This window comes from Camelus bactrianus, chromosome 4 (genome assembly GCF_048773025.1).
Source record: "Camelus bactrianus isolate YW-2024 breed Bactrian camel chromosome 4, ASM4877302v1, whole genome shotgun sequence".
Lineage (NCBI taxonomy): Eukaryota > Metazoa > Chordata > Mammalia > Artiodactyla > Camelidae > Camelus > Camelus bactrianus.
The window spans coordinates 48,693,436-48,721,343 of NC_133542.1; the positions used below are offsets into that span (position 1 = coordinate 48,693,436).

At 47.1% G+C, this 27,908-nt stretch overlaps 1 protein-coding gene across 4 annotated transcripts in view; it reads right to left on the reverse strand.

Annotated features, from left to right (window-relative positions):
- The window catches only part of GABBR2 (gamma-aminobutyric acid type B receptor subunit 2), a 353,312-nt gene that overhangs the window by 82,098 nt on the left and 243,306 nt on the right, over window positions 1-27,908 (reverse strand). For all 4 annotated transcript variants that reach the window (XM_074361881.1, XM_074361882.1, XM_010952930.3 and 1 more), the window contains one exon: window positions 12,381-12,441. In XM_074361881.1, coding sequence (XP_074217982.1) covers window positions 12,381-12,441 — 61 coding nt within the window. The remainder of the gene's footprint in view (window positions 1-12,380; window positions 12,442-27,908) is intronic.

Below are 27,908 nucleotides of genomic sequence, written 5' to 3' on the forward strand. Positions count from 1 at the left end.
CAAGAGACAGTGGCTGGTGAGATCTGAGTCCTGTGTTTGTGTCTGGGTGTCCTGTCCCAGCTCTTGCTTCTCCACAGGCCCTGGATACATTCTTGCAGCCTTTTCCTTTCCCAGTGCCTCTTCTAGGTAGAATCACAAAACCTCCAACCTGATGTAAGTTGGAACAAACACTCTCTCACATTGTCTCATCAACCGGTCATCTGTTCTTTGCTGTACATCTATGGATGGGAAGCCTACTCCCCCATCTGCCTGTTTCCAAGTCTCTCCTGGGTCATTGAGCTGAATCATCTCTCTGTAACTTTCCCTGGTCATCTGGCTCTGCCCTCTAGGACCACACAGACCATCTCCCTCTGCCTCAGGAGAGCCCTAGAGACTTGAACACAAGAACAGATCATCCCTCTGGCACTAACCCCCAACTCCACCTTACTGAACATCTTTTCTATTTTCCAGCTGATCCGGGCCCCAATTTGGGCCACACCCCACAGTGTCACTGTCTGACAGAGCGTAGACCAATGACTGACCAACGCACTTTAGGCATGACCTGTTCAGCAGCAAGCAGAAGGGATCATCTCCTCTTTCGGTCTGCACATTATATTCCTATTAACGTATCCTAAGGTGAAATTCCCATCTTTCAGAGGCCCCATTGCTTTGCTGTGTCCCACCAAACACAAAGCCTCCTTCATATGCTCCTGTTCCTTGGTTCCTCCATATGCATTTATTCAGGTGTATTCTCAAACCCAAGTGATACATTTGAATTTATCTTCATCCTTGATACTATTCTGTTGGTGGGTTTAGGTCACTGTTTCAGTCACTGCCAGGGACAAAGATGATGAGGACTGGCTCAGGGTAGTGGCAGGAGGAATGGCACAGTGGGAATTAGATTTGACGAAAGTTTCTTTTTTCCAGTTTCAGGTAAAATCTGAACGACTGGGTGATCAGTTGGTGAGGGAAATGAGGGACAGGGGAGTGAAGCAAGTGACTTGGGGGCTCAGGTGTCATTCCCTGAGTGGGAAACCTAGGAAGAAGGTGGGAAGATGACAAGTTCTGGATGTGCTGAGTCTGAGGTGCCTGTGGATCACCAGGATGGAGACATCCTTGGGTCTGGAGCAGGGGGAGTGGTCTGGGCTGGGGAGAAAGGGTTGGGGCCATCAGCACGTAAGCTGGGAGTTGGAGCAGGGGTCAGGGAGGAGATCCCCAGGGACAGTGCCAAGCGAGAAGAGGAGAGGACCAAGGGGAGTACCCTGGGGAGCGCCAACCTTGGGGCGAGCAGAGCAAGGATGCTGCAAAGAGACTGGGAAGGAGTGGCCAGAACTCTGGGAGCAGGATGCCAAGAGAGAGCCGGCATCATGGGAGACAAGGAAAGGGATGCTTTCACAGTGGACCTGGCCAGCAATGCCACACGAGGACAAGAGACGGGGACAAGACGCCTCTTGAACACGGGGTCTATTCAAGGCTTGTGGGGGAATACTGGTGACCACAGATGAAGCTGATTCAGGGAAAGGTGGGGTTAAGGGCAGAGAGCCAAAGGCAAGGAGTAGAGGGTGGAGCCCCTGTGGCAGAGCAGGCTTGGACAGGGTTGGTGAGTGTGTGGGGAGGGCCAAGGGGATCCACCTTCAGGTGTCTTTTCTTGTTTAGGTCTCACAATTGTGTGGAGTAGCTGGTTTCAGTCCCACTTTACAGATGAGGAAACTGAGGCTCAGGCAGATTGTAGCTTTGCCCAGGGCCCCACCAATACTAAGAGCAGAGCCCAGGTTCAAACCCAGGACTTCCCACAGTCCATGCTCTTCCCTGACAGGGTTGCCTTGATGGGACCTGTGAGAGGTGACAGCTCTGTGCTGAACTCCTCCCTCCATAGGCCACCTGAGTGCAATCACTAGAGAGAGAGAGATGCCCACCTGTCTACCTGTGGGGCAGGCAGGTCTCCAGAGCTGCAGACACTGGTCCTCAAAATGCCCAGTGGTTATAAAGCGACACAGCAGCAGGAGTTCCAGGCATGTGCCCAGAAAAGCTGCCTGCTAGGGTTCTGGCTTTAAGTGAATTTCTTTGCAGAGATGCAGGTGAACTGCTGGTTTCTTATAAACATTCAGGAAACGGAACAGGGAATCCCATAGGCCACACTTCTGCCTATGTTCCTTTGAGTGTGGGGTAGAAAATAGGGCTGTAAAAGTCACTTCCTTCTCCTAGAAAAGGTCTCCCCACCATTTGGGAGGCGTCACACTGTGCAGGCGGCTGTCGCTTGCCGGGGTCACCCAGATCCTAAATGTCACATTAGCAGACTCTGCTGGGAGCTCCAGCATCCCTGCTCTGCCTTTTGAAGTCTCAGCCCCAGTCAGCTCCTACTGTTCAGAGGAGGAGGCCCTGATTTATTTATTTGGTGTGGGGAGGCAGCACATGAAATATGCAGGCTGATTGGAATAAATCATCATCAGGAGCTGGGAAGTGGTGTGGCTGGCACCTCACCGCACCCCCAGCCACACAGCCCTCCCCTCTGACTCACACGCCCCACTCTACCATCTATTGCATGCCACCAAAATAATCCTCAGCTTCCCACGAGGACCATAATCACCATAATCTCTCCTTGGGGGCAGCGCTTGGAGGCTCATAGAGGGGCTTCACACAGTCCTGCATTTAAGACTCACAGCAAACCATGAATCTACTCAGCATAACTTGCCGCAGTCTGTAGGTGAGGGAGGAACCTCACTTCCGTTAAGTGAATGCTCAGAGCCACACGGTGGGCAGCAAACAAGTGGGCACCTGAACTTGGGTGCCCTAGTTCTGAATTCAGAGCACTTTTCCTGCCCATACTGAGCAGGGCTGCCAGCCATTCAGTCCACATTTACTGAGTGCCTACTGCATGCCAGGCCCAGCTCAATAAAGAACCCCTCGAAAGCAGCAGCACAGGTGGTAGAAGGTTAGCTTACATCCTCATCCTTGACTGAGTGACGTTGGACATCTGGATGCTGAAGGATGTTTATGCTAAATCCCTTAGTTTAAGGGTAATCACTTAATTTATTCGTTCATTCAAGAAACATTGATTGGGTGCCTGTTATGTGCCAGGCTCTGCGCTGAAGAAATAAGATGAAAAAATAAGTCATAATCTCTGACCTTGTAGTTGAGTGACTGGAGCCTCACCCAGCACTAGCAGGTGGGTAAAATTATTCCCATTTATAGATATTTCCTTTCCAGCCTGTGCCCCATGAGTGAGTGGCTGTAACTGTAAAATGGGGAATTTCAGAGCCCCTGTGAGGACTAAAGAGGAGACTATAGGAAGTTTCTGGCTTGAGACCCAACTCATAGTAAGCGTTCGATAAATTGTAGTTAATTATTTGAGTCATGATAAAAGTAACTGTGAGGTCTCCAAACACTCCCTGTATTTTCTTACTGCCATCATTCCCCACAATGGTCCCTCTGCTTGGAAGGTAGCTTTTCCTTCTCTCTACCAAACCAACGTGCCCAAATTGTATCCACCTTTTCCAGGAATCCTTCCCTGAGTACTGTTCTTCTCCTCCGAGCACTTGAGTTGCTGTGGGTCCAGGACACTGGGTGACAGTTTCCCTGGTTGGAGCCATGCTCTAGGTGTGCCCAGGCCTTCCTTATGATTCTTGTCACCTGGTCAGTTCTTGAGAAGAACCTGAAGTCTGACTTCTGAGGTCCCGGGCAGCATAGGGTCCTATCCCCTGCATTCTGCCCAAGGCCCTCCTGGGTCTGCAGGGGAAGGATGGTGTCCCCTCTGCTCTTCCATTCACTCACTACCCAGCCAGGTGGTGACCATGATAGGGGATTGGCACTTAAAACTTTTAACACTTGGGTTCCTCGGTAACTAACTCTGTTGTGCAAACATCAACCACTTATTTGGATACAGCCTGGGCCTTGCGGATTGTGGACCAAGGGACTTGTGGCTGGACTAGACGGAGGATGCCTGAGGATGGGGAGGGGAACAGAGCAGAAGGAAGGGGGCTACGGCACTGGGTCTGTCACTGGCTGGCCTCCCTGCCCCACAAGCCCTGCTGTAGGATGCTACTGACTCACTGTGTGACCCTGGGCCAACCATTCCTTTTCTCTGGGCCTCATTTTCTCCATCTGCAAATTGTACGGCAGGGGCTCCAATGGTTCTCAGCCCTGGCCAGACACTAGAGTCACCTGGGGAACTTCTAGAAAATTCAGATGCCTGGGTCCCAACATGGACCCATTATATAAAACCCCTTGGAGGTAGAGGAGTGGATCCTGGGTGGCAGTATTTTTAAAAGTTCCTGAAGCTGATGCTAATGCACAGCTAGGGTTGAGAACCGCATCATTAGGACTCCCCAGTGCTGACACTTTCTGTTCTCGGAGGCTCAAAATACTGTCAAATAATAAAGAGTCTGGGAACTGCTTCAGTCACAGAGTGATCCTGCCTCCCCCTTGCCCCGCACACACCCAGGCAGGAGAACTAGTTGTAGGGTCAACAACCTCCTGTTTTAGCTGGGTCCCCACATCCTGCTTCCTGGGCTCCCCACCCCCAAATATTCATTCTTCCTCAGCTGGCTCTAGACCTGGACTGAGGGAAGTATATGTGTGCTTTAAAGTTGAATTGTTCTTGCAAACATAGACTCAACGTATAACTCTGAGGTATAAAACAAAAGACAATCTTGGCTCGATGAAAAATCAAAGATTCTTTAAAATCATGCCATTCTAGGACTCCCTATCAAAATCCCAGTCTCAGGGATAGGAAAGAGCTCTGGCTGGAGGACAGGACCCTTGCAGTGAGTTTTGGCTTTGCCATTTCCTCAGTAAGGAGCCCCAGGGAAGTGACATCCCCTGCCCAGGTCTTGATACAGTGAGTGGGCCAGATGGGGAAATCTCTGTGCCCTCCGGCTCTGGTTCCATGATTCTGCAACTGCTTTGAAGGGTCTCCCTCAGTCCAAGCAGAAGCCTGCTCCCTGAGACTTCCCTCACGGTCCTGGCTCTGCCTGGGGCCACACACCACAGTGACTCCTGCTCCTCGCTGTTCTTCAGAGGTGGGAACTCAGCGATTTCGGGCCTTGATTCTGCTTTTCTCTGAGCTGGCCAGCCATTCCTCAGGAAATGATTTTTCACTCCCATCCACACACACCTTCAGTCTGGTCACTTGGAGCCTCCTCTACACTTGTCTCTATTTCCACAAACAGCATCCACTGCCACATTTTCAATAAGTTAACTTCATTGCCCCTTGTTTTGAGATTTTTAACAGGCCAGGTGGACTCTGGCCAAATGCCCCCAGTGTATAATAATCCTGCCAAAGGTAAGAGTTGTTTACTGATTTATGCAAACTGGCCCAAGGCAAAAGCTAAGTACCTGAGGGGATACAGGATCCAGATAAATACAATAGGTTATTTGCACAGAAAACAGCTTTGTTCTCTTCCTCTTGGCTAACTCCCACTCATCCTTCAGAATTCATCTCAGATGCCACCTCTCCCAGGTAGCCTTCCTAGAATCTGCCAGGTGGAGCCAAGTGCCCCTCCTCTGAATGCCCTTATGACATATCACACTTAGCTGGGGCCCTATATCTGCTCCCCACTGAACTAGGGGCTCCCTGAGGGCAGGGGCTGTGTCTTACCCATCTCTATACCCCCTGTGCCCAGCCAGGACCTGGCATGTGGGTGCCAGGATATGACTGTTGAGAAACTTCAAAAGCCCAAACCATGGGACCAAAAAACAAAACAATACATCAAAATTAAGAACTGTTCACCAAGGTCTTTAAGTTGAGACAAGGGACCAAGGGACCAAATCGGAGAAGATATTTGCAAAGCCTAAAGCCAACAAGGATTGAAATCGAGATTATGTAAGGAACTCTTGCAAATCAAGGAAAAAAGAAAAATCTTCAAAATAAAAGTGGTCAGAGGATCAGAACAGACAATTAACAAATGGCTAACAAGCACAGGAAGAAATGTCCAAACTCATCAGCAATCAGAAAAATGATATTTAAAACTACAATATAATATTAATTTATACTTTAAGACTGACAGAAAATGAGATCCGGAAACCATCCAGGGTGGGTGGGAGGTAGGGACACAGGACTCCTCATGCTGGTGGGAGTGGAGGTGGGTATGGGCATCCCCAGGAGACATTCGGCAGATTTTAGGCCTGTTCAGTGTTGACATACCCTCTGACCCAACAATTCAGCTCATGGGCATTTGTCCTCAAGAAATGTCCAGTTGGGTTCATAAAGGAAGATGTACAAGGACACTCATATTCATGGAGGCAGGGAGGTGAAGGTGACCTGGGTGGCTGTCCCTGGAGAGTGGAGGGATGTGCCCTGTGGAGTGAGCAGTGAAAGCCACGGCCTAGATGTACACACAGGATAATGGAGGCACCTCAAAAATGAAGGGCTGAATGGGGACAAAGAAACAGGAAAAGGTATATAATCCAGTTGCGTCGACGTAAATTCAAAAATAGGCACACAAAACAGCAACACACACTTTGCAAGGACACATACAAAGACAACATCAGCATTAAACACTTAGAGTGTTTGCCTTTCATGGGGGGAGGTAGGAGTGGAGAATGAGAATAAATGAGGGAAATAAAGGGATAAACAAACAAGAGGGGCTTTCATGGACCAATGATAACAACATCCCATGAAATGAGGAGTGTGAAATGTGTCCTGAGGAAGCAAGATGGCACTTTGTTCAAGAAATTCTGGAGGGGGTAAGTCTGGGATCATTGTGAAGAGTTCCAGAGAGGAGAAGGAAGCCCACAGTTGTCACGGCTCTTCTCTGTGCCAGTCACCAAGCCTGGGTCATTCATAGCCTCATGTCATTGGATTCTCACCATCACTCTCAAAAGGAAAAGGATCACCTTTTATTTCACTATTTTAAAATAAGTGCTGAAATGATGGCTCAGAGAGATTAAGCCACAGTGCCTGGCTAGCAATGATTAGGCATGTCTGCTTTAAAGCTCATGTACTTCTCACATGAGAAGAGGTGAGCTCTCCATCACTGGAGGCATTCAAGTAGAGGCAATGCTGTAAAGGGGAGTCATGTAAAGGAAAGTCCTTCAACATAGAGAGTCTATTGCTCAATGAAAGACAAGGTCTGCTCAATAATTCTGTCTCCAGGCCACCTTTCTTGGGCTCCCTGAAAGGTAAGCCTTGGATCATGAGGGCTAGGAGGTATCAAGGTCAGAGTCCAACTCCCAGCCTGAAAGAGCCCGTATTCACATGTGTCCTTCCATTCCTGCTGACCCACACCCCTGCCCGTGTGTCCTGCAGGGTAGTGGGCTTACTCCTAACTACATCAAGTTGAGTGGCAGTACGACAAACTGGCCTTTCCAGACCCATGGCTTAGTGAAGAGAGCTATAATATATGCCTTCATAGAAGGAAAAGGGTATTAAAAATCAGCCTGAAGAGTCTCAAACTAGAGTCAAACTAGCTCCAAAAGTTTTCTAGTAGGTTCTGGGAAATTATCTTCCTGCTTTTATAGGCCCTGGCACTTGGCCAGAGAGATTATGAAGCCCTTGCCGGGGGTGAGGGGAGGCAGGGACTGTATCTTATTCAACTTGGCTTCCCTGGAGGACTTGGTAAAGCGCCTGGCAGATGCTCAGGAAATGCGCACTGAATAGAACCGTATCTTTTACCCTGAAGACCAAAAGGTAATTAATGTCTGCAAATGGTGGGGGTGGGGGGCAAGCGTACATTTCACTAGGTATCTTCTGAATGACAGTTACACTGTTAGAGCAGTGGAAGACCCCACCCCTTCAAATGCCGATGGATAAAACTCCAAAGTCTGAGTCCTTTATGTTGCACAGAAGCAGTGTGAAATTCAAGCAGATTATCATTCACTGAGATGCTCACAAACAGTCCTAATGAAGGCAGGGACAGGGAGTTAGAGTGGCAGATGCTGAGATTTCACCAAGAACAGCACAAACAAGGCTCTAATCATGGTTTCACTCAACTTCCTTCCCTGCTGCAAATTCTGAGCCATGTTTAGACTTCGTTAGTAACATGAATTTTTTTTTTCTCTTAAGGGGAAAAAAAAGCCAATTCCTTGGTATTCATCCCCATCTACACGTGGTTTGGTGGAAGTTAGCGATGGCGTGGGGGAGCGGTACTGAACTTGGGAGTTGAAAGTGGGTTAGGCCCACTGTACCCTAAGTGTGTGGCTGGGGGATGCTAGTACCTGCCTTACCTACTGCCATGGGTGGGTCCCTCAGGTATGGCGCCTGGACAAGAGTAAGAATGCATGTAATTTATTTAGAGGTGATCCTTGAACACACTGATAGGGGCCTGGGGAGGTAAGACAGGGAAGGGAAGGGAGCCAGGGCAAGGTGCGTTAATGAGCAGATTTCTCAGCGGCCAACTGAGGCTCAATCCCAGGGGACCTCTGGAAACAGAGGAGAACACTCCTTGGAGTTCTTGGGAGTTTCTACCCAAGGGGAAAGGACGCTGGGGGATTTATCCTCCACTTCTCATCCATCTCTGGCTGAGGGCTGACAGGGAAGCATTAACTCCCTGAATACCTGTCTTGCTCTTCGTACAGGGTGAGAGGTGAAGGTACTCTTAATAAGATGCTTGTTTGGAACCACGGATGCTCAGGGACTATGGGTGAGAGACTGATGGCATCCGCTGCATCGACCCTCTAGGATTGTCCTGTTGGGAGGTAAGCGCGCTGGGAAGCCTTGAAAATGGAGGGAAGCTGGGAGTGAGGAAGGTCATGCTTAGGGCTCTGGAGCCCTCTCTGGATTCAAAATGCCTCAAGAGGGACCATGGGGCCAGCCCTGGCACGTTATTTTAGAGTGGTTCTGTCTATCCAGCACTCCTAAGTTTGCAAAAAAGGCTATTTCTCCATGAACAACAACGGCCACCATCGTGAAGTAGCTTCAGTTCACATGCCTGTTGTCAAGACCAACTGCTGTTTGCCAGACATCCTGACTTGATTCAAGCCACTGGAAACCACAAGTAAATGAACATGCTCTCAGATTTCTAAGAGCCATATCACTAATCAATTCAGTAAACATTCACCAAGAGCCAGCCAGGAGCCAGGCAGCATGCTAGTGACGTGACTAGCTTCCCAGCACTCGAGGGTTTATGGAGCAAAATCTCATTTGGCCCCCACACCAGCCCCAGGGGACAGGCAGGGCTGGCATTAGTGTCATCCCACTTTCCAGAGGAGGAAATTGAGGATTAGGGAGATAAAGCAACTTTCCCAGGGTCACACTGCTGGTAAGCTTCAGAGCAAGGGCTTAAATTCAGGGCTTAAATCTCCAAATTAATTCAATAAATTTGTACCTGGGGCTTACTGAGTGCCAGGCCCTTGCAATACCAATCCCATCACTCTGGAGTCAAAAAGAGCAGGACCGTGGATTCCTGGCTCCCCTTTTAGTCTTCTCCCCCAAACTCCCTCCCATGTCCAATTAATCTGGTTTTAGTTTTACAAAGGACTTAACAGAGCCTCCTATAAAATGCTTCCTCTACTACAGGAAAAGGGTTTTGAAAGCACCGGGAACTTCGCAAATGAGAAGCCAAAAAAGCATCTTTCAAGGTCTTCAGAAGGAGGGTGAGATGGGCCAACTTCCAAGATCCTGCCAGTGAGCCCTGAGACAGTCTGGGTGGGAGCTCAGGAGCAGACCCTGCATAGGGAGCCCCACTGCTGGGCTGGCTGTTTGTGAGTCAGCTCTGCTGTTCCACTGTCCCTTCTTAAAAGAGGGCAGGAGGCCAGGGAGAGAGGAACAGATAAGGAGAGAGGGGGCTTGAAGGGCACAGCAAAAAAACAGCATGGTGACTCTGATTAGAAGCCTTTTGCGAGGTAATTTAGGATCTAGTAAACCCAAGATAGGGGGCAGGCCCACCCTCTGGCTAAATTCCTGGAAGGTCCTAGAAGACAGAGTCTGGACCAGCCCCTCTTGGAGGGGAACCAGGAGCCCAGAAAAGAAAAGGGATGAACTCACTGTCCTACAGCAAGTCCCTTCTCGTATCTGAACCTCAGTTTCCCCTCTGTGAAATAAGATGACAACCAGGAGCCCTCCCAGCCTGGACAGGCTACCCAATAATTCAATGCCCCTCCATCCTGGCAGCAAGGTACTTCTGAGACTCTATGAATTTGGAAAACTGTTGTGCTGATGTGAACATGCCCCTAGCGCAGCATCCCTCTGCCAACAGGACTCAATGTCTGCTTTAAAAACACGTAAATGGGAGTATCTCCAAGACTCAGCTCTGACATCCAATAAAAGCTGGACACAAACGTGGTGATGAGAGAACACTTGGGCATAGGTATGCATGTGAACACGTGGAGGCCAGCACTTGAGGAAAGTCGAGGTCCAGTCCCCACTCTGCCACCAGCCAGCTGGATGTCCCTGGGGAGATCACTTCCCTTCCCTGGGCCTCAGTTTCCCCATTTACACCATGAAGTCATGGGACGAGGTCATCTCTTTGGCCCTGCCCCATGTGACACCCCACACGTCATTAAGTGTTGGGAGCAGCCGTAAGGGGTAGGCAGACAAAAAGGCACGCAGAGGGTTTCTTTCAACACACCAAGAAAATGTGGATTTTCTCCAGAAAAATGTCATAATTTAGACTAAATGCTAATAATAACTACTACTACTTACTGAGCAAGAAATATAAGCACATGTTTCTCTGTGTTATCTCACCTAGCTCTTCCCATGTCCCAAGAAGGTAGGTAGGGTCATATCCTTATTTTACAGATGAGGACATTGAGATTCAGAGACATTAAGTCACTTGCCTGATGTTCTACAGCGATTTGAGCTCAGATGGTTTCAAACCCACCTCTGAACTACTGTTTGCTACACTATTTTCCTTATAAATACCTAAAACCAGTCACTGGAGTTGGTGTCTCATCCTAACATTCAGGGGGGAAAAAAGGCAATAAAATTGGCATGCAATTGTAGCTGTGACTGGCCAATCAATATTTTACAAAATATTCTCCTAGAACGATATAATTTGAGAACTGGAAATGTGACAAGAGAATTTAGTTGCAATCACTCAAAAAAAAAAAAAAGTAAGTATCTTTGCCAAGATGCTTACTTTGTTCAACCAATGAAGAAGAAGAAGTAAGACTTAACAAATGGGAAAATAATTCCGTTTGCCTAAAATTACATCTTTTGTGCACACCAGAGAGCTGACACGCGTTTCAATTACCTGTCACGGGAAGACAAATGGGTGAACCTACAAGACTGCATTATAGGGTGATGGTGCCGAAGAACACCTGCCCTGATTGATCTGAATCCGGCTGGGATTCGTCTGAATGAATCTGAAAAACCCGATTTCATTTCTTGCTTTCCCCTCAATGACTCTGGGATCTGCTCAAAGTGAGTGGACACAGAAGGCCCTGCCCTCGTTTCTGGATTTTCTAGAAACAGTCAGAGGCTGAAAAACACTGCATTAATGATGCATTAACCATGATGTCTCATGGTTCTGGCTAACAACCCTGCTAATGACCATACTGGGCTGACCTGAGGTTCCTCCAGGGACAACACCCATCCCTGCTCTTCACCGATGCCCTGTGGGCTCTGACAAGACACTGCCCCTCTCTGGGCCTCTGTTTCCTCCTCATCACATGAGGACCTGGGTCTGGATGGTTGCTGAGGTCCCCTCCAACTCTGACAGCAGAAGAGTCTGACAAATGATCTGGTTTCTTAAAAAAACCAAATGGTCTGTAAACAGTGTGTGTGGGAGGAGTATAGATTAAAAGAGACTAAAAAGGCACATCAACCAGATGCAATGAGTGGACCTTGTGTGGACTCCCCAACAAACCAACTAGGGAGTCATTTCTGAGACAAGGAGAGGATCAACATAGACTGGGAATAAAGCATATTAACACTTGTTAAATGCTTAGGGTGCAATAATAGAATTGTGGTTATGTTTTTAAAAGCCCTTATCTAGTAGAAATGCATACTTCAGTATTTATAGATTGAAATGAGATAATGTCTGGGAGCTTCTTTGAAATATTACAGCAAAAAGCGGGGGGGGGGGGCAGGGGAATGGGGTGAGTCAAGATAAAACACAGTTGGCAAAGCGTTGAAAACAGTTGAAGCCGGGTGATGGGTACATGGTGTTCACTATGCTGTTCTCTCAGGTTTAGGGTCTGTTTGAAAATTTCTGTAATCAAAAACTAAAACAATGCAAGATCCCTCAGAATATTGGCACTGACTTAACCGCCACTCCCCATATTTTCGTGAGCCTGGGTCACGTGGAAAGACTTGACTAGGCCTGAGAAATAATGCAGTTGAGAAAAAATACTCCGAATAAGTTGAAACTAATGTTTTCACAGAGAAGTGTTTCCTATTGATTCTGCTTTCTCTTACCTGGAACATCGTACTTTCATTTCTTTTTATGTATTTTATTGCATAAACACAACATCCCTGAATATAGAATTCATCAACTAGAAAGAATAAGCATCAAAAAGCCTACCTTGAAATTGAGTAAACTTAATGGTCCCCATTCTCTCCCCGTTCCGGAACACAACTTGACCCTAAAAACAAAACAAGACAAACAAGAACAAAGAAGAAATGCTACATTAGCCCAAACACTACTGATCTCAACTGAAATTCGTTAATTGTACAATGCGATTATTATTACTGGATAAAGAATAGACTCCTGTTGGATCACAGATGCAAAATTAAATGAATTGTTTTTAAACTGGTTGTGATATTTATCTCGTAAGTTTGAGGAGCACAAAATCAATAATGGAAACAACACATGTAAATTAAAGCTGAGATACACATCATCATTATCACCATGACTATCAAATGCCCATGTGCCCTGTGTTGTTCCAGGACAAGGTCTTCCAGGGTGCTGGAAAGATGGAGGCAGAGATGAAGCCCATGGAACCTGGCCCTGGCTCTGTTTCCAAGCCTCACCCATAAAGATGGAGGGCTTTGCTGAGGTTGTTTGGCTGGAGGACCAGAGGGGGCTAGAGTTTGGTTAGTATTTCTTACTCAGGACAGAGAATGTTTTTTTAAGTTCTTCCTGAGCAGTGACATCAGCCCCAATTATAACTGGGATATGGGGCAGCACAAAATTAAGCTTCCTGAGCCAATGAGACCTGACTAGTGTCACAGGCAGCTAAGCACCCCTCATTAGTGACCCTGGGGGCGAAAGACAGCATTATCTGCTGCATCTGCCTTGCTGGCTGGTATCTGGCTTCCACACGCTGGGCTAAATAAATCAGGAACATAAATAAAGAGGGGGCGTGGTCTCTCCTTGCCTATTTATGGTGCACCTAAAATTCTGCAACCCTGCAAGGAAATCGACACGTTATATCAATGAATCTTTATGACAAGCTTGAGTGGAAGGAGGATAATCCTGATTTTACAGATCAAGAAACTGAGATTGAGGGATGTTATGCCAAGGTCACTGCAAGTGAGGCTGGTGGATTCCAATCCGAGTTTGATTTTAATGCCCATGCAACCTCACTATAGCATATTGTTTCTGATTCAGAAATAAATTTCTTCCTTTTTTTCCATTAATGTGAAATTAAGAGAAGAAAGTGTCTTAAAGGTACACTGCTTTACGCACGCAGTCACGCTCTTGTGTCCCCAATCAGGCAGTGGCACCGACAGTACCACGGAGCCCACTCAATTCTCAGGAGAAATCACCAGAAAGTACCTAGCTTCCCTGGGTGGAAATCCAAAGTCTGAGGCCCTGAGGCTTTCGGAACAAAGAGAATCACTCAACGTGTTCTCAGAACAAGAAACACCTTCTAAGGCCACTTTGACACCATTTTGAAATCCTGCAGACAGCTGCGAGTAGTATCAGTTTGAAACTAACGCCCACCAAATTCTATATTCAGGTGATGGTAAGCAATTCCCTGGAGTGTGAAAACACTTCAATGTAAGGTGAGACAGGAGCTGTGATTTTATTTCCAGGGATGATTGAAAAACAGAGAACATCTTCCAAAAGGATCACTTTTATGCAAATGGACCACTTTGCATGGGTGGAAAAGATGCAGGTTCTGTCCACAGGACATTTCTCTGTTTGACAAAGGTAGAGATCTAACTAATTCACCCATCTCCTGCCAAGCTTTGAAGAATCCCAGAGACTTCTAGATATAAAACGTGGACAAATTCTGCAGAATCTTTATTAGTTAACTTAAAAAGAATATGCAATTATATTCAAAGCTTGGATGGAATAACATAGGAGTGGAATATAGGATGGGGATGAGGAAGACTCTCCCTTTACTATCTTGGTTCCCCCCGACCTCCTTTACTTTTTAAACAAAGCTAATTAGTCCATCTTTGAAGGAAGACCTGTCATATTTTATTTCTCTCACAGTAGCTATTTTTACCCATAGCAGCTCCTCCTAACTCCTTGATTTTTCAGGTAGTGCAGTGGAAGGCGGCCAGCATCTGAGTATCACAAAGCTGGGTTCAGGGCTCCCTTGGGCAGGCTCCTGAACACCTGAGTTACAGACCTAGCACAGCTCCTGGTCTTCAACAGGCACTCAGTAAATGGTATCAGTGATTTTTATTTAAACACATTTAATAGAGAGCTGAAATAAAAAAGATTTCAAGCACCAGGAAGCTTTCCAATCTTTAGGAAGAGATACTCAACGTCACATGATTTCAGCTGGAAAAGAGGTAAACCGTTGGGCCCTAATCCAAGGTGGCGACACTGCTCAGAAACATCGGTCCCCAAGTAATTGAGTTTCCTAACCACGTGGGCTGCTGTGTGTTCTACCAAAGAAAGAAAGCTGAGAGTTCTTTGACCACGGTAACGGGGAGTCATGGTGGACACGCAGATGGGTAACTGGCTATACTGAGGGTCGGCACCAGAGGAGAGCCGTGAAGCTCTGTGTGGCCCCTTCTGAGGAAGATGCATCACGTGATTCTTTCCCTGCAGTTGCGACCACAGCATCTGTTAGGTCAAACCGACTGATGAAGCCAACTCTGCAACCTTGACCATGGATGACTGGATGGGGACCACCATCCTAGCCATCAAGCTCGGTAAGACTGGACGTGAGGAAGGCCGCATGCCAATGAGGTGCTTTTCAAGAAATTCTGCCACATGGATGTCCTCCGTGTTAGTGGATGCTCAACTCACATGACATTCCACAAATATCTGTCTGCCCTGGCTGGGTCCTCTTCTAGGAGCTGTTTCCCTGCTCTCAGAGAACTTCATATTTGATTAGGAGATAAATGAGTAAGATCATTTTAGTTAGTGAAGTGAGCTGTGAAGAAAACAAAAGGGAGTGCCTGGGTGAGGGGAGTGAATCTACTGCATGCTTAGGAAAGAACTCCCAGCAGAGCCGACATAAGGCTGAGGCCTGTGCAGCAAGAAGAGATACCCCGAGCAGAGGCAAAGGCCAGGACAAGCCCTCAGGTGGGAAAGGAACAGAAGGGGCAGGCAGGGGAAGCCCAGTGAGGGAGCGGGCAGGTAGGGGTGAACTGGGGGCCATGACAGAGCTTGGAGGGGATGCCAAGTGCAGCGAAGAGCCATGGCGATGGGGAGGTTATGCAAAGCAGTAACATGATCTGACTTAAGATCTCAGAAGATTGCTCTGGCTGATGGAGAGAGAATGGATGGTAGTGAGGCAAACATGGAAGCAGAGACACGGGGTCTTAGGTGGCAGTGGCTTAGGCTAGGGAGGTGGCTGGACTCTCTCTCTGTCTCTCCAGCTCAGGGTGCATTGCCAAGGTGGCTAAGCGCTGTGGCCTGAGCAGCAGTGGCTTCCCTTCTACTCCTGCCATCCTGGATGGAGGGTGCCATGGTGTGCAGCTGGATGCCCCCTTCAGGATGAAGGAGCTTATTTCCCCAGAATTTCGGCCGCTGTTGGGTTGCCCTGCACCCACAGAGAGCTGTGTCAGTGAAGATTATGTCCCTCCCTGGGGGCAGCCTACATCCACTGGTCAGTGTAAAAAGACACAGTTGTTCGAGCCCCCCTGCCTCAACTCAGGAGAGCTGGGAAGGCCCATGGCTCCAGAGGTCCCCGGGGGTGGCTGAGGCTGTGAAGGCAGCTGCATTCCACTTCACCTTGTCCCTCGGCCTCATCCTGCTCAGCTTCTTCTCTTTCGAGTTTTCTTCCTGAGAGCCTCCTGACAAACTTCGTGCATGTCAATCTTTGCCTCAGTCTGTTTCCTGGGTAACCCCGGCCTAAGACACCTGCCATCAAAGGTCACTGGAACGCTCTCTTTTTTGCAAGCCAAAGGAGGCTGAGTGGTAAGGCGGTGGGAACAGAGGCAACGATTCTGAGTGAGGCCCACACAACAACTAGAGTCCGGTTTCGCTGTGACCTGCATCTCAGCCAGGGAAGCCGGGCAGGCTTTGGTTTCTAAGACCCCAGCTTGAGCAGGGATTATTTTGCTCTTCTCCTCACACAGACATTCTTTATGTCTATATAAATGCCGCGACTCTCCTGAAGCTTTTGCCGAGTGCGATCCCAGGGCTGTAATGGAGGATCATCACATCCACTTGAGACCAATCCAAGTGAGGCCTTAAATTCCAAAGCAGTGGAGTTTGATAACTCTGGCTGGAGCGGTGGTTGTGACCTGTCTGTTGGCTCACAGTCCACGCTCACTTTCCTATGTCCTCTGTGTCGCAGGGCCCACAGCCTGGAAACCACACTTCCCAGAATCCCCTGCCAGCTGGTTTCCATTTAGGTTCTGCTAATGAGAAGTATTCATGGGGGATTAAAAAGTGTGCATAAGGGAAAAGCTTTTTTTTTTCTGCTTTGGTTGCAGTAGCAGGAGCTGAGTGACTGCAGGTGTCTGTGGGGCCCCAGCAGCTCTGCATTGTCAGTGTGTGTAGTGGAGGGTCCAGGCTGACCGCTTGGTGGCCAGTGATGGGTCCCCAAAGCAGCAGAAACAGCAGTGGCAGGAGCCTCGGAGGCCAGTGTGTTTGGGTCCCCAGTATTTTATTTGCATTCCAAATCTGCTCTGCAGTCACTTATAAGCTCCTCGCAAGTTAGAATCCATTACCAATCAGCATGCAGTCAAGAAAACAGAAAGCGCTTCAGGCATGTCAGAGGCAACACCATTCCCTTTTTGTTCGTCCAGCTCAAAGGGCTTGGTCGTTTTCTTTGGTCTCATCTTTGGTGACAGCACCTACCTGATCTGCTCCTCCATTCCTTCCAACAAAGTTGTCACCAGTTCCCTTTATTAACTCTCCCTCTGACATGCCTGAAGTGCTTTCTGTTCTCTTGGCTGCATGCTGATTGATAATGGATTCTAACTTCCGAGGAGTTTATAAGAATGACCACAGAGCTGATTTGGAATGCAAATAAAATAATGGAGGTAAAACCCCAAGTGGATACTTTATAAGGATGTTTCTTTTTCCTGAAAGAGATGTTGCTAATGTCAAAGAGAGCAGTCTGTTTCATAAAAGCTGATCCAAACCAACAGTTCAGGTTGAATTGAGAGTGATAAAGCTGCATGTTCTTTTTCAGAGGAATCTTCAGAACACATAGGATGAATGACATATGGAAAAAAGACTTAAGTTTCTGCATTCACCAGACAGGAGTAAATTTGCCATTGGTATGACCTTGGACAGTCATTCAGTGTTTTTGAGCATCAATTCTATCTGAAAAGCAGGAAGAACAACACCTGCTTCTCAGGATGGTTTGTGAGAATTAAAGAAGGCAATTATGAAAACGGCATAACCCAGGGTTGCCACACACAAAAGGTAACTCATATAATCCTCCAGGTAATCTGCATTAGCAAAATTCTACCTGATGTCAGTTCAGAATCCCCAGAAAAATCAGTGCAGCGTAAATGTACAGTAAGGATTCCAGCAGTCAGTAGGCATCAGTGGCCTCCTCTTGGAAAAATTAATTCAGTTCCCACTGTTCATCTTTAATGTTTCACTACTAAGCATGAGTGAAATTTATTCCAACAACACTTTATGAATTGTACAGGTCAAGCCCTACATTGGAAAAAAAATTTTTTGTCTCTTTCAATTTCATAGCAAAGGGCAGGGATGCTCTGCCCTGGAAAATCATCTGATGTCGAGCTGGAGGCTAGGCAGAGGGAAGACTCGCTCGGCTCAGCCAGGTCTCCTGGAGCCCCTGGCCCACTGAGGGACCTGGTCTCTGCCGATCACGGTGCTTTTGGGGAAGGCGTTCTGTCCTTAATACAGCTCTAACTGTACTCATCTCTGGGTGAGCGTTTTGTCTTTGGGAGCAAGCATGCTCATCTGGGTGTCTGATTTGTGCTGTGGGGAAATAAGATCCACCCTGACAGGTCACACAGGCTGCTAATTTTTAAGGAGACGGAAGCTGAAGGGTGATGGGGGCCCTGGTCGGCACAGCGCTATCTGAGTGGATGATCCAAGCCCACTTTGGACTGTTCTGCTCTAGCCCTTCACACAGGACCACACTGGTCTCAAATGAATAATGAAGATTTTGAGAAAATATTGGGGTTACACTGCTGGTTAGATTTTCCATAAAGAATAGAGATCCTCATCACATAGGCTTGAAGAAGGTACCTTCTGTTTCCCAGGGGATGACAGGACATAAAAGAGAAATACCAAACAACTGGGTACATCCACCCACATGTTCTGCAAAAACGAAAAATACTTTTTTCCTACATGTCCCTTGGGCTATAGGACAAGTCATATTTTGCATACTATTTAGAATATTTTCTTACATAAAAATGCTTTTGATAGGCCTAAGCCTTGAGGAAGGTTTGATGTATCTATTGAGTCTTGAGCAGCTGGTTTGCAGGGAGTTAAGGGGAGGGGCAGGATGGGATGCGTGGCCTGCCCACTGCCATCTTCTGCTGGTGAGCAGTAAATAGAGGGCCAACCTTCTAATGGCCCATAGGGTTCAAGTGGCAACCAGCCACAAAGGAAGTGGTGGTCTACGGCAGGTTGGGTACAGTGGACAGGAGTGAGGACTAAGAGGAGATGGCGGCTGGCCGGCCCAAGAGAAGTGAGACCAATTCCCTTTATTTCCCTCCAGTTATGATACAAGAGTCAAGCTTGTTTAGAATAGAAAAACATCAGAAATAAATGAAATGTTCAAGAAATAGGGCAATGGCAAAGTAAACCATGATAGTAAAGTAAACATGATGAAATTTTATGACACATGCAATCAGTCAATCAGCACTGTCGAGCCCCTAACATGTGTCAGGTATGTGCCAGGTAGGCACCGGATAAAGAGTGAGCAAAGTCCACATGGTCCTTGAGTGTATGGATCTTGCAGTCAGGTGGGAGGTATAGACATCAAACAATAAATACACCGATACATACATATTTACAAACCACCGTAAGTGATATAAAGGAAAGGAACAGGGTGATGCAAGAGAGAACTACAAGGCTGCAATGAGACTGGGGATCAAGGAGGGCTTTTCTGGGGAGATGGCATTTGCGTTGAGACCTGAAGGCGTCAGCTAAGAGTGAGGGGAGAGCTTCCTGGGAAGACAAATTGCAAGTACAAAGGTCCTGAGGCAGGAAAGAGATTGGGAAGTTGGAGGAGCTGAAACAATGCCAGTTGAGCTGAAAGTGGTGATTGAGGGGGAGATGAAGCATGGACTGGAACTGGCAGGGTGGACAGGGGCAATGTCACGCAGAACCTTATAGGCTTATCAAGGATGCCAGGCTTAATTTTAAATTTAAGGGGAGCCACTGAAGGGTTTTAATCAGGAGGTGACTTGACCCAGGTTATGCAGACTTGAATATTATGTCATAAAAGTTATAAAAGATTGGAAAAAGTGTTATCCTGATTGTGCCAGTCACTGGCTAGTTGTTTCTCAAATCCATTTCCTCTTCCTCCCAGGCACATAGTTAGACTTCATTTTCCAACCTCCCTTATACATAGATGTGGCCATGTGACAGTTCTAGCCAGCGCAATGTGGGCAGAAGTGGCATGTGGCATTCCAGGTCCGGCCCATGAAAATCTCCCACAAGACCCTTCCTGCTCCCTCACTTCCCCCATCTGCCAACCATAGTCACGGGATCTATCAATGAACTCCAAGTTCTAAGGAACAGTGGGGACATGAGACAAAGGAGCCTGGGTCCATGAATAATCATGCAGCAACGCTATCTTCCAGCCAGAAACATCCACTTCGGATTTTTCAAAAGAGAGAAACACATTATTCCTGTGTGAATCCATTGAGGTTCCGAGATATCTTTGTTACACCAGCTAGTGTTATTCACCCTAATACAATATGTAAGTTAAAAAGACAGGATAAAAATTATATACACAGAATGTTCACAATTATGTAAAAATTACCCCAGCCAAGTAAAAAATTATTCCCAACACTGATTGGTCCCAGGTTGTGGGATTACGGTTTTTTGTCTTTTTACTTTTCAATACATTTCAATATCCTCTAATAGCATGCATTATTTTAATAACAGGAAAACTTTATTAAAAACTTTCTTCTGAAAGGCTGTTATAAGGAGGCACATTTTTTACAGGCAAAAATAGCAACATCATCACCAACAAAATAATACTCCCTCTTGGAATAGATTAATTCTTACTGACAGCTTAGAGTTTTCCTGAATAAGAGCCAAAGGATCTGTGCACGCATAAGCACATTTCCCCCTCAACTTAGGAGAAGGGGAAGAGCACTGAACAAGGGTTCTGGAGGGGCAGACTCGGGCTGTGATCTGCTATTTTCGAGGAAGGAAGCCTGGGGCAAGACCCTCCTCACTTCTGTTCTCAGGTTTCTCTCTGCAGAGCATAAGTTACTTTTAGCTCTGCTGGAACATTTGTGTATGTTAACTAAGATTTTTTCTGGGGTTCTTCTTTATTAATAAATTCTCAACAACAACCTCATTGTGATGAACTATGTGTTATTATCATCTTCATTTTACAGATGAGAAAACTGAGGGGCTGAGAAGTTAAGAAAATTGCCTAGGGTCACGTAGCCAGTAGGCAGTAGGACTGGGACTCATCCTAGCTGTGCCTGGCTTTAAGCTCATGTTTCTAACACACACTTACTATCCGGCCTTCCTTTGCAAAACCCAGTCACTGATCAGAAAACGAGCTCTTTGCAGGGGATGAGAGCCTGGGCGAGGGGAGCAGGTAGGTAGGAGTAGAACAGGAAGTAGGTGGAGGAGAAAGGGAGTCAAGGATGTGTTGGTAAGTATTTAAATGGCTCTCTGGGGGAAAAAAGGGTCCTGATTTGTAGTGTTTGCCAATTTCCACGGTGTAAATATTCCCACCAAGGCAGATTTCCAGCTATCAATCATTTAACAACTGGCTTTAGGCAGCCTGCAGGAGCCGGTTCAGAACGCTGGTGGCCGAGCCAGTCCTCTCAGAAATGTGAAACGTGAAGAAGAATGCAAAATGCCTACTTTACTTGCACAAGAGGTGGGTGAGAACCTCTTCTTAGAAGGGAGGGAGGGGCTTCGAGTCAGGGTGGGAACACTGGAGGAGGGGCTTGTGCCGGGGACTACTTGATGTCTCTCAGCCTCCAGCTGCCCTTCTCCACTCTGTTCTGTGATGCTTGACCTGGGAAGCTGCATCTCCCAGACGCCCCATCAGCTCTGCCGATAGCCGACCCTGAGGGAGAGTGGGAAGCAGGCGAAGAGAAGGGACTTGGGAATTCCCATTTCCCTGCTTCTGTCAGGGTCCCGCTGCCAGCGCCAGTCCAGCTACACCCCCTGAGAGGTGCCAGCAGCACTGGGCAGTGCCCCTCCTCAGATGTCTGAACACCAGCTCTGCCGGCCTCCTCCTCTGAGCTCCCAGCTTCTGGGGGTCTCACCTCTTCCCTTCCTTCTTCTAGCCTACGGGTGATGACTGTTTCTCTCAGCAGCCGGTGTCTCCGGACTGCCTCAGGATTCCTTTTACACTTCTTTCTCCTTCCAACACCTATTAAGCGACTCCCTGTATTAAATCCCCTCTGTTAGAAGTCCCTAGTTTGCTTTCTGCTTTTCTCCTGGGCCCTCTGTCTACCACATGGTCCCTAGGAGGACTCAGTCCTCCAGCACCAGCCCTGTATGTCAAGACTGGATGAAAATGGCCTCCCCACTTGTGTTCTCCATGGTGCACTGGTGACACTGCCTGCCCTGCCTCTACCTCAGGGGGTGCCCGCAGCTCCTTCCTCCACCCCCTGACCTGCCTACTGTACTTGTCTCCTGCTGAGATGGAGCTCCCCCCACCCCACCTCAGCACAGAAAAGTGCTCTTTCCTCCTCAGGTCCTGGGAAGGAGAGGAATGCGGGGCTGTTTGTGTTGGGCTAAGTGGGATGATCCAGTTTAGGGGACACAAAGCAAAGTCCCTCAGGAACGGCTATGGAGGAAAAGGAGAGGAGAGAGAAAGGACACTGGGAGACCAAGACACCCCTGTGGGCTAATGGTATTGGAGGTCAGGGCTGAATGATGTTTGTTGAGACCAGTTCTTTACAATTAAACCCAAAAGGGCTCTGGACTTAGAGTGGGAGATTCAGAGCTCAGTTTTGACACCAACTCCCAGTGTGCCCATCATTATGTTCCTTCCTCTATCTGGGTCTTGGTTTCCACAGATAAAATGAGGAAAATGTAGCCACACACAGTGTTTGGGGCATGGCATGCTGATGCTAGACCCAGGAAAGGTATACTAAGTCAAAGTCCTTTTTTCCCTGGAAGTTCCCAGTCTAATGGAGGTAACAGATTAAAAAAAGACAGTTACAGGTCAGTGTGATAAATGCTAGGACAGGGTGGGTACAGAGGGGGATGGGAGCACAGAAGAAGGGCACCTCTCTTGTGAGGAGGTGGTTTGGGAGGACAGGGAAGAATGAGTGTGAGTTAGCCAAGTAGAAAAGATGAAAGGATGAGACAGGGAATGTTCTGCGCAGAGGGAACCGCATATGCTAAGGCCTGGAGGCAAGAGAGAGCTTAACTCTCCGGAGACCAGAAGGAAGAGGGCATGGTGGCCGGTGGGTGGTGTGCAAGGGGTAGGGGGGTTGGTGGAGTCAGGAAGGCAGGAGCCACATCAGGCAGGACTCTGGATCTCATGATCCAAATGAGGGCCACAGGAAGCTTGTAAACCAGGAAATAGTAATTCCCACATGCTCTTTAAAAACAAGGAAATCCTGCCATTTGTGACAACATGATGGACCTGGAAGACATTATGCTAAATGAAAGAGGCCTGTGTGTCTGCACAGAGTCACTGTCATGTCGAATCTGTATTAGTCAAACTCATAGAAGAAGACACTAGAATGGTGGTTGCCAGGGATTGAGGGCAGGGAAATGGGGAACCTCCCAGTTATGTAGATGAGTAAGTTCTGGAGGTCTAACGCACAGCCTAGTGACTGCAGCTAACAATATTCTACTGTACACTTGACACCTGCTAAAGGGGGTAGCTCTTCAGTGTTCTCATCATAAAAAAAGAAAAGAAAAAGTGAGAAAAAAGAAAAGAAAAAGAAAATGGTAACTATGAGTTGTGATGGGTATGTTAATTACCTTGATTGTAGTGCTCATTTCACAATGTATGTGTATATCAAATCATCAAATTATACCCCTTAAATATATATAACTCCTACTTGCCAATTACATCTTCATAAAGAAAAAGAAAAGGGCTACTTTGGCTGCTGTGTGGAAAACGGATGGGTATGTGGGCAAGACCAGAGGCCAGGAAGCTACTGTGAACTTCAAGTGAGAGATGAGGGTGACACAGGTGGAGCAGAGCCCATGATTCAAGAGATGGGAAGGAGATGGAATTGAAGGACCTGAGAGGTGGCCAGCATGTACAGGGTGGGGAAAGCGGAGAAATTAAGAATGGCTTTTTGATTTCGTGCTGCCCTTTCTCACCTGCATAGTCAGCAGAGGGGATCTGGCAGGGTCTGTGAGGGGGTCTCTGCCCAGGTTCCTGGGTGGGTGGTTGAGCCAAGGGAGCTTTGCAGCTCTAAAGCCACACATCACGAGGCCTCCTCTAAGCTTTCTGCCTCCACCTGCAACTTCCCTTCTTTCCTGGTCGTTTGCAGATGCAAGCAGCCTCACGATTAGAAATATTTAATTTTGCTTTACTGTATGTTCTATTTTTGTTAAATAGATTAGTCTCCACAAGGAAAACCAAATTGCTGACCAGTTGACCTGAAAGCCTGAGACATGCAATTTGCAATCTGTTGGAATCTTCACTGTAAGCTGGGTGGGCTGCAGATTGTCCTGAGGGGGCTGGGGGAGGGTTCAAATGAGGCAGCTGGTGCCGCAGCAGTCCAGGCGCGAGGCCAGGGGGCTCAGGCTGCAGGAAGTGGCCAGGCAGAAAGAAGGGCATAGACTAGAGAATAATAGAGACAAAATGGGCAGGACTTGGTGACTCACAGACAGGTGATTCAGAAGGGGCGCTGTGCTGGGAGGCAGGCCGCTGGGTTTCCGGCCTGGGATCCCCCACTCGCTTTGGTTGTGGTCTTTCCTACTGTGTAAGGAGATAAAGTTTATATCATCGGAAAGCTGGGCCAAAAATTCCCCTTAAAGAGAGAACAAGCTTGATGGAGGAAGGAATCTTGATTAGAAGGAAATGTAGGAGAATATCTTCAAAACCTAAGGGCAAGGAAAACTTCCTCAAACAAAGCTTCAAATGGACAAACCACAAGGCAAAAAAAAAATGGATCAATTTGATTATATCAAAATAGAGCATTTCTGTCAGACAAAGGACTCTCGGACAAAGTCAACAGACAGATGACAGAATGGAAGAAGACTACATTATTAGTCTATTAATATCCAGATTAGACATGACACTCCTGAAATTCAGCAATTTACAGAGAGCAAATCCATCAGAAGAATGGAGCAATTTACAAAAGAGGAACTCAGAGCAAACAGGCACATGAAAGGATGCTCAATATCATTAGGAATCAGAGAAAATTAAAATGATGTCACTTTATATGGATTAAATGGCAAAAATCAGAAATCAGATAATGCAGGTGTTGGTGAGGACTTGGAGACACAGTGGCCTCGTGCATCACTGGTGGGATGTCATAGGAGCAGCTATTCTGGGCAGCATCTGGCACTACTTAGTCCAATTAAGTGTCTACATACCCTCTGACCCAGAACTCCACTCCTGGGATACAGCCTCAAGAAATTCTTATAAGGGGACATTTAGAAGGGTGCTCATTACACACATTATGGTGTGTGTGTGTGTGTGTCTATGTGTGAGAGAGATGGAGGTGACCTGGGGAGAATCATAAGCAGCAGATTTGATACACAGAGAGCAAAATGAATGGATGCATATGACTTAATGAAAAAAGAAAAAAGGATGACATATAACAATACCATTTACATAAATTAAAAATCCAACAATACACTTTGTAAAACTACATACAAAAAAAGGTACAATTAGACTCATTAGAACGCCTCCTGTGGAGAAAGGGGGATGAAAGTGGGGAATGCAGATAAAAAGGAACGAATAAGAAAATGAATGGATGAAGCAGAGCTGAGCCTTGATGACAAATATGAACTCAGTTCTCTGCACCTGAGAGAGGTTAAACAAAATAAAACAGAACCCAGACTTTCTCCTAAGGGCAGTGGAAGCCAGCTGGAGTCAAGAGGGTCTGTGCTCTGTTCATTTGTATGTTGTTCATTCAATCAGTCATTAACACATTCATTCATTCATCATATTTTGGAGATCCTTCTCCTTTGGGCCAGGCACTGAGCTGGGCTCTAGGGATAACATGGTAGACAAATATTCCTGGGCTTTGGTCCTACTGCAAGGCCAAGTACCTAATAGGCTGCTCTGGTGTTAAATGGATCCTAGCTTGGGCAAACCAGGTGGTCCACAGGTTTTACTACCTTTCCATTTCTTGGTTTAGGAAAATGAAGCTCAGATAGGTAAGTCACATGCCCTAGGTCACAGCTGTGAGAGGCAGAGCTGGGATCTGAGCTCAGGTCTGTGGAACTCTGAAGCCTCCTGCTTTCCCTCACACCCCAGCAGAGGAGGAGGAAGAATCATAGCAGTTTTACCCTAGGTAGGCTGCGGTCCTGATCTCAGCTGCGTCAGCTTACTTACTCAAAGAAGGGCTGGGAAGGCTTCAAGCAGTAGGCATGAAAGACCCAAGCCAGAACCTTCCAGCTAAGTCACTCTTGAATTCCTGACTCACAAGAAACTATGTGAGCTAATAAAAGTTTATTGTTGCTTTAGGCTATCACACTTTGGGATAATTTGTTATGAAGTAATAGAAAATGAATACAAGGTCACAGGAGGAAACAATTCACCCTGGATGGTTCAAAAGAAGAGACTTTATTAAGGACTTCTCACAGAGCAGGGGCAGACTAAGGGAGCAGACCAGGGAAGGTTATATGCCCATAGACTACCAATGGCAGGAACTGTTATTTGGGGGCAAAGGAAGATAGAGTGTCTCTGGAGCTTCATAAGAGTGGGACACACAGAGGAGAAGACATAGCCATGGAGGGAGGGGCACAGCTATTTCCAGAGATGCAGCACCAAAGTTCAGGGGGCAGGTTGCACCCAGACCCCTCTCTCTCCTCCTAGCCTCCAATCTCCAGCCAATGTTCTCCAGTGGCCCAAACCCAACCAGCCCAAGAACAAGAGATCCTGGGCAATGTCACCTATGGGCTCTGCCTCTCAGGGCACAGAGAATGGCAGAAAATAGGTCTGTGGGAGGAGAGAAAAAGAGAGAAAAAAAACAACGGAGGGATATTCCTGGCCCCACTCTCAGCCTTGAAGTTCTGTGAAGGTGACTCTATACAGGGCTGGATCACATGAGTTAGACTAAGCCAATCAGTGCAGCCTATCCTCTAGCTATAGTGATTGGTTCAGGGATGGGCACATGACCCCAGTTAGCCAATCAGGGCTAAGAGGACTCACCTCTTTGATGATGCTTTTGGGAAAATGGGCTTTTTTTGGTTTTTCTTTCTTTCTTTCTTTCTTTCGCTGGATTTGGTGCTGTGATTATGGGAACAAAGAAGCAACTGTGCAGAGACTGAGGATGGAGCTGGCACAGCAGAAAGCAGAGCCAGAGATGGAGAGATGGAGAAGCCTCATCTTGGACCTCATTGTTATCTCTGATTAAGTATGGTTTTCAATTACTTGCACCAGAAGAGTCCTGAATGAAACATTCTCACCCACAGCTTTGATGATTCTTGTGGCAGCTCTCTGGGGTAGGCTGGGCAGAGATCATTAATTCCATTTTATAGATGAAGAAAATGAGGTTCAGTTCTCTTTATTACTTGGAAACCAGTTCATTTAAATTCATAATTAAGTTCACTACACTAGCCTAGGTCTTTGGTGTATATTCTGTCCTCACGTTGTATGGTTTTAGATTTCTGACTTCTATTTCAGTGGCCTTGATTGAAAGCTTATTGAAAGCTGCTTCGAACGCTCTTTAGAAGTAGGTGGCACTCAATTATTAATTTTAACCAAATGAACAAACAAATTGTGTAGATCTCCACCACTCTCCCATCTTTGTGCGCCTCTCTCCTCTCTGCCACTCTGCCTGCAAATTGCAGCCTCTTTTGGCTCTCTAAATTCAAATTTTCAACTCTGTCTCGTCTCCTCAACTTGGCGAGACTGCTAGGCTCTTTTTGGCCACCCCTTCCTGTGCATGGCCTGGAAACTCTCCAGGCAGTAGGGTGGGCAATCATAAGCTCACATCCTTGGTGTCCCTTCTCTCAGGGGTCACTCTCCTCTGTGGTCTATAGCTCAATGTCAGAATGTCATTATGTGTTGCGTCACATAATTTGGCCGGTTTTTTTTGGTCACTTAAGGCAGGAGGGTACATCAAGTGCCTGGATATTACTCCTCCACCTTGGCCAGAAGTAGAAGCTCCCCCCACTCAAGTGCTCCAGACACTCTCACCCTAGGCTTTCCCACTGGCTGCTCATCCACCCGGATCCCTCTTTCCCCAGTCATCTCAGGGCTTGCTCTCTCCTTCAAGTCTTTTCTCATGTGTTACCTTCCCAATCAGTCCTCCTCTGGCTGTCCTGTTTAAATGCCCACTCCCTGTCCAATGGTGGCATTTTCAATTCTGCTTCCTCTTGCACATTTTTTTTCCTTTTTGAATAGCAACCACTGCCTTCTAACATACTGTATAATTTACCTATGTAATATGTGGATTAGACTGCCTC